The sequence below is a fragment of the Musa acuminata genome, chromosome BXJ3-7 (assembly GCF_036884655.1).
Source record: "Musa acuminata AAA Group cultivar baxijiao chromosome BXJ3-7, Cavendish_Baxijiao_AAA, whole genome shotgun sequence".
Classification (NCBI taxonomy): Eukaryota; Viridiplantae; Streptophyta; class Magnoliopsida; order Zingiberales; family Musaceae; genus Musa; species Musa acuminata.
In genome coordinates, this window is record NC_088355.1 from 41179536 (window position 1) to 41192624 (window position 13089).

Below are 13089 nucleotides of genomic sequence, written 5' to 3' on the forward strand. Positions count from 1 at the left end.
AGTTTAAATTGAGACTCATCCGTTTTCTTTTGTTTTATATGAAAGCCGAAAGTGGACAAACCGCATTATAATTATTTCACTCATATTTGATACATCTTCCAAAGAAATGCACAAAACAATTGCTTCCTTGAGTTGCTAACTTTTATACTACACCGGAATGTGTGAACATTGTGCCACTCATCATCAAGATCTCAACCCATGCCAACCAGCAAAACGCTGTGTGCGCGTGTGGCTCATCCAACCCTTGCCCTCTCTACGGCGGCAGGCCGTCCCATTGGCCACCCCGAGCTGTCACGGGAATCACAGCTCCATTTGCTGTGGCCATGGCGAGCATGTGACCTCACTGCCTTGCTCCCACTCCCCACAACACCAAGCTGATGTAGCGGTCATCTTAAGCACGAATGTCAAAATTCATACGGTGGGTGTTTTGGGTCCAAAGACAAGAATAAGAAAAAGGAAGATGGAAGTTTTCTTCTCGCCCAGTGCAAAGCATCGATTCAACTTCTGCAAGAGGCCAAGAGGGAGATAGATGAAGGGGAAGAGGAGGGAGAAAGCTTTTCCTTTCTCCTTTTAAAGGGATAAAGGTGAAGGCTACAGATGCATTGCTTAAAAGAATAGCCCTCTCCCTGCTCACCATCCAGCCAAGGAACGTGGTTTCTGAGTAAACTAATCCTCCAAACAGGGAAGTAACAGAGCATTACAGAAACCAGGGCTTATTTGTCTGCTTACCATCCTACAATATCTAAGACCGAATCAAGCAATGAACACAGTGCCAGAGTTACCCTATAGATTAATCAAAAGATACTCTCCCTACTGCACCTCTCTCTCTCTCTCTCTCTCTCTGTCTGTGTGAATAATGATCTCCTTCACAGCAACATTTGACACTTGTATATTTGAAGAAGGGCTTAAAGATATCATCACATTCAGAGCACTAGAGAAAAAGCTACAATCATGAACTCTTTACTTTTGGTTCTGGAGAAGAAAAAAAAATCCGATTTGATGAATGTTAAAACAACAAGTTGGATCTTCAATGCACTTTCCATACTCGAATTTAATACGGTGAGTATCTGCAAGAGGAAACTTGTATTACTACTCTGTCATCAACGAAGCTGTGAGCCTACAAGCAGCAGAGTCACAGGCGTGCTGAGCTTGATATAGCCGTTGCGAGGGCATGACGGTCAATTCAACACCGGATGAGCACACCACACGGAATCTGGACCGGAAGGTATGAGGGTGAATTGGTAACTTCACTTCCGAGAATGCCACCCACCAAGCTGGATTTGGAGTTTTGTCCTCCAAGTTGACCCCACCCCCTCTCTCTCTCTCTCTCTCTCTTCAGCCATTGTAATGTCTACATTTCCCAACCCACCTTTAAATGCCAACCCTGTACTTCTCTCCTGCTTTTCCCTTTCCTTCCCATCTTCTTCCTCTCCTACATCACCTCCCCCGCCCCGCGCCCCCTTCACCGAGGTCTCCCCTCCTCCATTCCTCTCGATCTTTGGTTCCCTCCGACCCATTGCGTCGGAGCATCTGATCTTCCATTGACGATCCTCTCTGAATCAGAAGCAATCATCAACTATTTAACCGAACCGCCCCTGGCTCTCCTTCCGATCTCTCAAAGATTGAAAGAAAGATCCTTTTCTTTCTCCTCGCCTCTTCGATTTTCCTTTGGTACTTGGATGCCGCTCTAGCTGCATTTGTTCTTTCGCTTCCTTTGATTCGTCTTGAGTTGCTACTTCGCTTTTGGGGTTGAAGCTTCATGTCTTAAAACTCTTTGCTTGGTGACTGGAATATCGAAAAGATCAGACCAGCAAAACTGGTAACTTCTCCTTTACTTTTGCTTGTTTTTCCCTTTATTGCAAAAAATATCTTTGTTGTCCATGATGGTAATATCTGCTGGATGCTGCATCTCTCTCTCTCTCTCTCTTTCTCTCTCTTGTGATGATCTTGCATTTCTGGGTTTCCAATAAATAATCTCACGTATGTTAGATGATTTCCCTGGATATTCCAAGACTTTCTGTTAATTAATGCTTTCTTTCATGTTTAAATAGTAATCTGGGCCTTTGTGTTTTGTGTTATTCAAAGAACTGTCCTCTTCTTTTGCTGCTTTATGAGTGCATTATTCTTGGGTTTATGTAGACAAGTGCGAGTTTTTGTTTCATTGTGATAGATCTTGTTCTACAGCGGGGGAATGTGTATATTTTGCAGAATTATACTTTTAACATAACACGACTCAATACTCAAACAATCACTAATTCTGCTCTCTGTGAATTCCAGAAACAAAAAAATGTCATCTCCTGACTCATTAAACACAGAGTTATCGCAGAAGACACCAGTCTTTGGTCTGAGACTTTGGGTTGTCATTGGCATCTGTGTCGGTGTGTTGATTGTGTTTATTCTCTCTATCCTATCGATATGGGTCACATCCAAGAGGAAGACAAAAAGGAATTTTGACAACTTACCTATCTCGCAAATCCCAAATGTCTCCAAGGAAATTACGGTCGACAGAGTTGGTAATCATTGTTTTGCTCAAACTTTCCCGGAGAGGGAAGGGCCTTTCTTCCTCTCACATGACAACTATAGTGATATGGATTCTGGAAAGACACTTGCACACTTGACCTTGAACAAGTCGAGTGATGCTGATAACATGAGCCAGAGTAGCTCAGTCTACCACAATGATAGGGCTGGGAGTTCATATTCTGGTGATGAAGGTAGCTCAGGACCCACTAGGAAAGCATATACAGGATATGAACTTGTGTCCGCATCTCCTTTAATTGGACTGCCAGAATCCTCGCATCTCGGATGGGGTCACTGGTTTACTCTAAGGGACCTTGAGCTTGCTACAAATCGATTCTCCAAGGAAAATGTACTTGGGGAAGGTGGATATGGAGTTGTTTATCGGGGCCGTTTGATAAATGGATCTGAGGTTGCAGTCAAGAAACTTCTGAACAATCTGTAAGTTCATTACTTGTTGCAAGTGCTCTGATTCTTCAGTCTTTAGTTCATTTAATTTGTGTAGGTCACTATAGTTATCTAATTATAGCTCTCACTGGGTCATGCAGAGGACAGGCAGAGAAGGAGTTCAGAGTGGAAGTCGAAGCCATTGGTCATGTTCGACACAAAAATCTAGTGAGGCTTTTGGGATACTGTATAGAAGGAATTCATAGGTGAATACTCCTTATTACTGGTCTATTGCTCTTTTAATGTTTGCAGTTTTTCCTTTTAATTAACTGGAATCTGTCAACACAGAGTTAATTATCACATAATGGCTTTGATTTTAAGGAGTATAGTTTACACTTCTAACTCTAACCCTAACTAGTTCTGGTCAAATATAGAAATTTCTGACTTACTGAAAAATATAGCTCACCTGAAAAATATAGTTCTGGTCTATTGCTCTTTTAATGTTTGCAGTTTTTCCTTTTAATTAACTGGAATCTGTCAACACAGAGTTAATTATCACATAATGGCTTTGATTTTAAGGAGTATAGTTTACACTTCTAACTCTAACCCTAACTAGTTCTGGTCAAATATAGAAATTTCTGACTTACTGAAAAATATAGCTCACCTGCAGTAGCCCATTATTTTATACACATTTTGGGAATTCTACTGAAGTTGGTTTCTAACAAGAACAGCAAATCACATGGATTCACAACTCAACAACATTTACTGCAGGCATGATGCTCTTTGGAAACAATTGGAAAGAGACCACTGATGTTTATGCCAATTAAAGAAAACTGAAAAAAAATATTCCTCTTAGTCTAAGGCAGTTGAATTTCTGAGAAAGATTATAAATAGATAAGAAGTGTGATCGTCAATGCAAGAGAATTAAGGTGCTTCTTATTGCAGATTTTTTTAAGAAGAGAAAAAAATATCTCCTAAGATCAATAGAAATGTTTAGGCATATTAGAGAATTATCTAAGTAAACTGGATAGAAGACTGTGCATCTATATTTATATTATGTTGAATGCAAAGAAACACCAAGTTAACAAAGATAATGACCATAATGTCACTCCATGATCCATGATTAGTTGAAGCTTAATCTTACAAAAAGTATTTGGTGATTCATAAAATGTTCTGGTTAATTAAAACAAATAATATCTGCTCTAATATTTAGCACTTTCCAAATCTTGTTCAAGACCTTAATCAATGTAGAATAGAAATTTTTACAGATGCAAATTTGCTGTTGTTAATAAAAGTTGTCAAATTGTCACGATGTCATATAACATCAGGGCTTAACATCTGAATATGTGAAATGTAAAGTCATGAGATTCTTTAACTGTAAACTTCTCTCATGCAAAAGTAGTTATGATAAAGTGGCTGAATCCCACTAAACAAGGGAAAAAATAGAAGGAAAAAGAATAGATACTAGTGTATTTATGACTTGTTCCACATTGTTTGGTGGACACAAGAACAAAAGGCAGGAGGAAATTAAGTCAATCAAACAAGAGATGGCAGATAAAGTACCAGTTAGATTCAAATCATTTATATCAAGTCAAGTTTAATTTATATAAAATTGATGTAGTATCAATATCCGATCAATGCTTGTCCAAAAAACTTCTGGTATTTCAAGAAAACATCTGAGGCTGCTAATTAATTTACTAGTAAATCTTTGCAGGAAAACCATCTCTTTCACCTTCACCTTCTTATATTATCTCTAGATGGTAGAGTACTACAAAGACAAGATTTGTTATAATATACAACAGAATGTACACAAGAACAACTCTATTTCTGTCTTCCACTTGAAGATACTTATACAAAAAGAATTATCTAGCTAATTGATTTGAAGCTGATTGATATTTGATATGTCAAATCAGGAAACAATAATTTTCTATACAAAGTGCTTATTCTGATCATGGTTGCTAGACTGAGTTGCATTGTCCTGAGCAACTAGATATTTTTCAAACTGCCTTGACTCTTCAATTTTCCATTTAACTGAGTAGCATTATTCTACAAGAAAATAAGTATTGCATATAATGAAATTATTCTACAAGAAGATAATGATATTCAAACTACCTTTGAGTCTTCAACTTCCCATTTTACTGAGTAGCATTATTCTACAAGAAAATAAGTATTGCATATAATGATATTATTGTAAATCATTTCCTTTACATCACTGTTTGATAATTCAAACACTACTAGCAATACCCTAGTAGACTTGTGGTAGCTGGTTGATTCATTTTTGAAATTGGACGCTTTGTTATTTGTGATTGCTTAGTACTACTTTTACTTGCTAAATTGTCTAAGAAGAGCAAATATTTTGCATCCAGACAGGACAACCACAAAATATTTTTACACAATCATTAATTTTAAATTAATGTCATTGAACTGATTATGTAGATCACCAAAAATGTAACAGGATGCTTGTGTATGAGTATGTCAACAATGGAAATTTGGAGCAGTGGCTACATGGAGCTATGCGCCAACATGGTGTCCTTAGTTGGGAGAACCGCATGAAGGTTATCCTTGGCACTGCAAAGGCGTAAGTATTTAAATCATCTAAAAGGCTATATTTTAGCTAAATCATCAATTATGTTGATGATAATTTCAATATTTAAATGACTTTCAGGCTTGCTTATTTGCATGAAGCTATTGAACCAAAAGTTGTTCACCGAGATATTAAATCAAGTAACATCTTGATTGATGATGAGTATAATGGAAAGATATCTGATTTTGGATTGGCTAAGCTTTTGGGTTCTGATAAGAGCCACGTTGCAACTAGAGTAATGGGAACATTTGGGTATGTAGGCTATCAACTTATTCTTCATTAAAATGTTTCTATCTAGTACCATTAATATTTTGTAAGTAGCATTGATTTTTTAAGAAAATTGAAGCAAGAATCATTAATGTGAACACATTTGATCATTAATCAGGTATGTGGCTCCTGAATATGCTAACACTGGACTTCTAAATGAGAAGAGTGATGTTTATAGTTTTGGAGTATTGTTACTGGAGACCGTGACCGGCAGGGATCCTGTGGATTACAGCAGGCCAGCAAATGAGGTATGACTGTCGAAGTCTGCTTTAAAGGGACTATTCCCTTGTGTAGAGCATTGTAGAGTTCTCACTGTATGTTTGTTTGTACTCATATTCTTCACCTTGTTCTCATAACGAGAGCTGTACATATCTCTTTCCCTTAATTGCAGGTGAATCTAGTGGAGTGGCTCAAAATGATGGTTGGAAATCGGAGAGCAGAGGAAGTAGTGGATCCAAATCTTGAGGTCAAACCAGCTACGCGAGCTCTTAAACGTACCCTTTTGGTTGCACTGAGATGTGTTGATCCTGATGCTGATAAAAGACCCAAGATGGGCCAGGTTGTTCGAATGCTCGAAGCAGATGAAGTTTCATATCGTGAGGTAATACAAATTCCATGCCATATAATTCTTAATTAAACTTTGAGGCCAACCTACTGATGATTTTCATATTCTTAAAAAGGATCGGAGAAACAGAAGGAATCAGACAGGTAACGTGGAGATAGAGGCCCAGAAGGAGAGTAACAGTTCAAGTGATATGGAAAATAAAGTGGGAAGAAGAGAGTTTCAAACTTCTGAAAGGTTTCAGGCATAAGGATGTTTGTTAGTTATATCACACATGCAGCAAGAAGCCAGTGATTGACACTCTCTTTGCTAACGAGATCGAACCACTTTTTGACATTCAGGACCAACTGAAGGATGAATTTTCTGGCTCCTGTTATGGTGTTACTTCTGTAGTGGGCATCCATCAGGTGAAGAGCAAACTCATCATTTTGGAAGTTCCTGATTACCTAGTGGAGTTAGATTTCTTGTACAGAAACCTATTTTGAAGTGGAAAATCTTCATTGGCCTTACATAATTTTATCCTTTGGTTTTGTTTCATTATTCTCCTCTGGACTCCAACTTTTCAATTGTTTTGCCCTTTACTCCATGTCCAAAAAGGCATGATAAGTAATCATTTCATCTTTTGCCTGGGGTTCCTTTAAATGGGTAGAATTGTGCAACACTTCATTCATTCTTTATCAGCTGCATTCCCTGCTTATTTTGGCTAGTGGCTAGTTAGCCAGATTTATGTTTGATTGAAACCTGACAAATGCCATTAAGCATTCATTGCATTGCTACTACATCATTGAGAAGGTAATCACAAAGCTCTATTTTGGATTACATTGCATGATTGACTGATTTATAAGCCCTGGATTTTTACATGGTTTATTTATTTAATATGCTGACCTTTTTTTTTTTTTTTTTTTTTTTCAAAATATGCTTACATTTCAGTTGTGATTGGCAACAAATGCTAGCATTTTGTTGGTCTACAAATTGTGATCAAACTAAAAAAAAAAAAATCTCCAAGAAAAACAATTCCCTATGGTAGATCTCCATGACAACCCTTCATGTTCAAAACAGTATCATTGGCTCTTTTTCTCCTACTCTTAAGCTGCTGTAAGCTAATGAAAAAGTGCTCTTAAGCTGCTTGCTGAATTGTTTCTTCTGTTATGGAGAGGGAGGCAGGGCAAAGAATGTCATATAGTTTGGTAACTAAAGTTACCAGCCTTTGAAGAACTGTACATTTCTGTTCCCAGAGTTGGACTTTGATGTCGAATTTATTTGCTTTCTGCAGTCTCATCTTTGCTATTCAAACCAAAAAAAAAATCATTATATTATATTATATATATATATATATATATATATATATCCCCAAAAGAAAAGTCATCCGTCATTGCTTTAAATATTGAAGATTGTCTCGAGCATTAGGCATAGCATTCATGATAAGAGGGCAATGTACATCTCACTACAAACAAACAAGCAAGAGGACAGCGGCTTTATCCTTCCAAGCAGATTTGCGTAGGAGATTTGGTCCCATCAGTCGCCTATTAGCTCTGTTCTTCTTCATGCATAGGGGTAGACGCAGCTCCCGAAACCTGCACCAGCAATGATGAATGAAACGTTAGCAACAGGAAGTCGTCCGCTCCTGATCGTGCTTTTCCAGTGAATCCGACTCACTCGGGTCTGTCGTCACGATGAGTGCCGAGCCCTTGAAGTAGCAGTTCCAGTAGTTCTTGCCCTTGGATTGGTAGTAGAGGTTCATGGCGATGGAAGCGTGGGACACGAGAGTATCCGGGTAGAAGCAAGTCCAGCCCCACTGCAGTACGCTGCAGTCCACCTGAGAGCAAGCAAAGTTCAAGTTTGCAGCCAAGGTCGCTTCATCCGCCGACGGCTTGGCAACGCACCAGGTTTTCTGCAACACCATCAAACAGCAACATTTTTCTGAGTGACCTCCGCCCCATCATCCATCATACTTCTCTCGGTCTATCTTACCTGTCCTTGCACCACCTTCGTGGCTCCTCCTGTCGAACAGAGCATTAGAAGAGAGAGAGAGAGAGTGAGAGAGCCAGAGCTTGAAGCAAGGGAGTAATGCCACTTACTGGAATGCATATTACCTGAAGCGAGAGTCGGAAAAATCAGAGCCGAAGACAAGATCAGCAGAGAAGACAATGTTGCTCGCACTCTTCCAGCCATTGCCGAGGAAGGAAGGAAGGAAACCAGGACGTATGCAGTACAGGTGTTTGATGAATTGCTTTTCGCGAGACGTCGAGCAAGGAAGAAGGGATTTAATGGCGGAGTAGCTGAGACCGTGACATTGCAACGGCTATATCTGCACACTATTTGTCTTGGTGCGGTGGCGTTATTGGCAGGCTAATAAATTCGAGGTGCTGTGGCGAAGGGAATCGAGCAAAAAGCTGGCGGAGGATGAAGACGAAGCATGTGCGTCGTTCTTTGGTCGGACTGCGTGCATGTCAGTGCTGTGCAGGAGTAGGAATCGAGAAGAGGGAGTACCGAGCAGAGGACGAGCGGCGTGATTACTGCACGGACGCTGCCTTCCGAGGACCCGTGAGTAGTGGTGTGAGGCTGACACGCTGCGGACAGGTGGTGGCTGCCGACTCGGGGTGTTGTGCATCCTGTGTGTTTTTTTTTTTTTTTTCAAGATTAAGAGGTAATTGTTGGGCAATTCATCGGAAAAATACTAATAAACCCCATATTTGGTTTTGATCAATGGGCGATTTTTTTTTTGGACTTTGATCCACATATTCATATTGAATCATAATAATTATTCTTTTAATTAGATTTAATTTTGATTTATGATGTATAAATGATTTATCTTTGTTGTCGATCTATTTTTTCATCTAGTTTGTTTCTTTCACTTGCTTGAGGGCAATATAAGGTTTTTCGTATTTGATCGATGGACTATCATCGATAGCTTACTACCAACAATAACATTATTAAGGACGACGACCTTCGATGGTTGCCGGCACAATTATGAACAACAATTGCGTGCACCGTGAAAGCATTGTTGAGTGTGAAAATCAATAACAGTCGTGGTTGCTTGCAGCCTTCCAACGATTGACTTATCTTGGTCACAAGCAATTATAGAAGCGCCATTACTTGTGATGGCTGCAACGACTGTAGCATTGTCATTGCCTATAGCAGCTACAGCAACGTTGCTATGGCATTTGCCGATCGCAGTTGGCATCGGTTGGACACTGAAGGCCACAATTCCAAGCGATTGTGTAGTGAACATGTGGGCACAACAGCATGTTGTGGTGATTGTGGGGGTCGCTAGTCAGCTCATGTGCACGATCGCGTGGTGGGATGGTTTGTCGGTGATGCTCAGTTAGCAACTGTGAAGGTGTTCCACCAGTGAGGAACGCGATGGCATGGCGCAACGACTAGTGAGGTCATCGATTAGCCACGTGAGAAGAGTCACACCACCGAGGGCGACGCACAAGTAATAAACGATAGTTGCATTGTCGACCTTTGCGCGTGGATGCGATGAAATGTACCGACGACGGTTGCACGTAAGTTGAGATGACTATGTAAGGGCTTAAGCGGTTGACACATTTAGGTGTACATAAATAAAGTCAAGATATAATTAGATATAAATATCAAAATTATCATATGTTTATGATAGTTATGATTAGTTTGATAATAATCTTAATTCTTTTGTTTGATTAATAGAAAAACGAAATGTTTATGCTCATTATGTTTTGTCAAATGTGGCATGATATAATAAGATTATCAAAAGATAAAATCATACTCTTATGGATATGGTTGAAAGTATGATAAATTATTTTTTTACCCAGATTAATATAAGGTGAAGCTATAAGGATAGTTATATATATTTTGAACATGGTTTATAGTAAGTTAGTTCTATCAACTTATTTTGAATTGTGAACTAGTAGAAAACTTAATTTGAGATATTTATATATTTAAGATGTTATACAAAGATTAAGGTCTTCTATTCACATAAAAAGAAATTAGATTCAATGATTATCTTTTGATATTTTATTATTTATATAAAAAGTTTAAAGAGATGCAAACTTTATTATCTTAAACATAGTATGAGGATAGTTAAATATAATAATATAAGATTCTTAGAAAATAGTGAATTAGTGTAAGTGAACATTTTTAAATTTAATCTTCATAGTGAGGAGATACATATTGATATTTTTTTATTATTTTTTATATTTAATATATTATTATTTATTAAATCATTAAAAGAATTGATGAGCATGAATAATAAAATAATATTGATGAACTTCCACATGATGATATTGTCGGTAATGGTTTTGTAGAACAACAATAATCGATAGTTTTGAAAAGACCTCAATGGGAAAATAGATATTATTTTTTATTATTGTATGGTGCAGCTACAAAAATCAAATTATAACATAGGAATCAAAAGAGATCCTTTATTGTTTTCACAAACTATGAAAAATAACGATCATAAAAATTGGTATGATGCAATAAAAAGAAAATTCAAATCAATGGACTACAATGGTATTTTAGAACTTATCGAATTACTTAATAATTATATAAGAGATTATAGATTACAGATATTCTCTCATCCCCGGGTCTCTAATCTATCACTTACAGTGGTCTTATGAAAAATACGAAGAGAGGAGAAAGCGAGTTTAGTTCTCCTTATAGATCATTATCATTGTAACTTTCAGATGTGACGATAATACACTTACAGATCAAATAAATATTTTTTGAATGATATTAAAAAGATATGCATCGTATATTTGATTTATCCATCTTTGATTTTAGTTTCTAGTATCAGAATTTTTCATATAACAGTAACATATTACCATTTTTATGTTTACAAGAAACGAAATATCACACGTAGATCAACAAAAACGACATAGGAGAGGAAAGGTGAGTGTGACAAAACACTATGAGACAATAACATCTAAAGTGACGGTTTGAAATAACAATCACATGAAAAAAAATAAAATCTTTTGAAAAAGGGATAAACTTGAAAATTTGAACGTATTTTGGGCTACTTTTCATGGGCAGTAATGAGGCCTTCATGGGCCCAACAAAAAAGAATGGAACCCATTGCTTGGTCTATCATGTTCTCTAACGCAATTATCGTACCCCAACTTATATAGCAATTATCTCAAGAATTCCCATTAATAACTACCAAAAGAAAATAATAGACTAATTTCAGCGAGAGCAGCCGTTAATTAGATTTAGGACGATTACATATATAAAGGAATATATATATATATATATATATATATATATATATATATATATATATATATATATATATATATATATATTCAGGTTCGTGTTTGAGTTGAAATAGAATAACATTAATGCTAATCCAATATATCATGGCCGTGATAATAATATCAACAAATCTGGCAAAATTGGGGTGGACTTTTTCTACTCATTTTATCGGAATACTCGTTAATTGAAAATAGAGAAAACATATGTGCGACTCATATTTGAATTAAAATATAATAGAATTTATGGGTACTGTCATCGCATTTATGTGTTACAATATTTCAATTTTATCTGTGATGTAAGCCGTTGAAGGTTTGATCTAAGCGAATGGGATCGTTTTAAGGTGTCATGCGGCCTCACAGAGGCAGCCGAAGACGTCATCACCAGCGCACGATGAGGATATATGATACGGCTTTAAGTTAGAGAGCATGTTAAGCTAAAATACTCTGCGGTCACAGCGGACGTAAGTTTTAGGGTTCTATAAAGGCCCGCTCGCGTCGATACCACGACGCGTTTGGTAGCGGCGGCGCGTTTGCAGAGCGGAGATGAAGGTGATCGCGGCGTATCTGCTCGCCGTCCTCGGAGGCAATACCCAACCCTCTTCCGACGACATCAAATGCATCCTTGAATCAGGTTAAACTCTCTCCCACTGCTATTCTCTTTTCTTCGTCGCGGTCTCTCGATCATTGGGCTGATCGCTGTTCTTGGTTCGTAGTGGGAGCGGAGGTGGATGATGGGAGGATAGATTTCCTCCTCTCGGAGGCAAAGGGGAAGGACGTCACGGAGCTCATCGCCGCCGGAAGGGAGAAGTTCGCCTCCGTCCCTTCGGGGGGAGGCGTGGCCGCCGTCTCGGTCGCTGTCGCCGGTGGTGGCGGTGCGGGCGCCGCCCCGGCCGCGGAGGAGCCGAAGAAGGAAGAGAAGGTCGAGGAGAAGGAGGAATCTGACGACGTGAGTCTCTTAATCCCACTTGATCGAGATAAAAAACTCATTTTTTCCTGCTTGTCAATCATTAATTCTCTTCGCTTGGGTTGTTGCAGGATATGGGCTTCAGCTTGTTCGATTAGGGGGCGCTTTGCTTGTCCATGTTTTGATGTTTTTTTTTTCTGCTGGTCTCTTTTATTCTTGTCAACATCAGGATCGAAAAACTTCCAAGAAATTTTACTTCAAGAAATATATTCGATTTCATGTTCGTAGTTCTTCATGCCTTGTCGATTTTAATCGAAACGGTGGCTGTTATTTGGTTAAAGCTAAAAGCCTTTTGCAATTATATAGTTTATTGTCAGGTGTGCGATGTCCACTAAGATAAGGTGTGATTAAATCCTGATTAATTTTGATTTCATGGAAGGCTAAAGTAAAACGACAACATAGTTCTTATTGGCTGTTTGTCCAAACCCTTTAGAATTGACGATGTCAGTAGCATGTGTGTGCCTAATTCTGTATCAGTTGAGGCTGAATGCAAGATTTAAATGATCTGCTGCTGGTGAAGTATTTCACTGCAGCTCATATTGAAGTTATTCCATGAAGATATCATAAACAGCGATGCAACTAC

General features: G+C 38.3%; 3 protein-coding genes across 5 annotated transcripts; 2 read left to right on the top strand and 1 right to left on the bottom strand.

The window, feature by feature from the left end:
• The first annotated feature begins 1403 nt into the window (after positions 1–1403).
• Positions 1404–6851, top strand: LOC135642650 (probable receptor-like protein kinase At2g42960). 2 transcript variants are annotated; one of them, XM_065158955.1, is made up of 9 exons: positions 1404–1819; positions 2278–2955; positions 3063–3167; positions 5357–5479; positions 5567–5737; positions 5871–6000; positions 6144–6353; positions 6433–6551; positions 6656–6851. In XM_065158955.1, exons 2-9 carry the CDS (start codon positions 2288–2290, stop codon positions 6663–6665), a joined length of 1536 nt encoding a protein of 511 aa, XP_065015027.1. In that variant the 5' UTR covers positions 1404–1819; positions 2278–2287; the 3' UTR covers positions 6666–6851. The 2 variants fall into 2 exon arrangements, with proteins under 2 accessions (XP_065015027.1, XP_065015026.1); XM_065158954.1 differs by having other exon boundaries at positions 6433–6851.
• Positions 6852–7477: 626 nt separating this feature from the next.
• LOC135642500 (major pollen allergen Ole e 10-like) lies at positions 7478–9109 on the bottom strand. Of its 2 annotated transcripts, XM_065158704.1 has the most exons (4): positions 8408–9084; positions 8286–8314; positions 7971–8205; positions 7478–7888 (listed from the first exon to the last, which is right to left on the bottom strand). In XM_065158704.1, the coding sequence occupies exons 1-4, from the start codon at positions 8484–8486 to the stop codon at positions 7857–7859; spliced, it is 375 nt and encodes a 124-aa protein (XP_065014776.1). In that variant the 5' UTR covers positions 8487–9084; the 3' UTR covers positions 7478–7856. The 2 variants fall into 2 exon arrangements, with proteins under 2 accessions (XP_065014776.1, XP_065014775.1); XM_065158703.1 differs by lacking the exon at positions 7478–7888 and having other exon boundaries at positions 7897–8205; positions 8408–9109.
• A 2904-nt stretch (positions 9110–12013) lies between these two features.
• LOC103992821 (large ribosomal subunit protein P2B) lies at positions 12014–12741 on the top strand. The gene is made up of 3 exons (XM_009412686.3): positions 12014–12173; positions 12256–12488; positions 12578–12741. The coding sequence occupies exons 1-3, from the start codon at positions 12086–12088 to the stop codon at positions 12602–12604; spliced, it is 348 nt and encodes a 115-aa protein (XP_009410961.2). The 5' UTR covers positions 12014–12085; the 3' UTR covers positions 12605–12741.
• Positions 12742–13089: the final 348 nt, after the last annotated feature.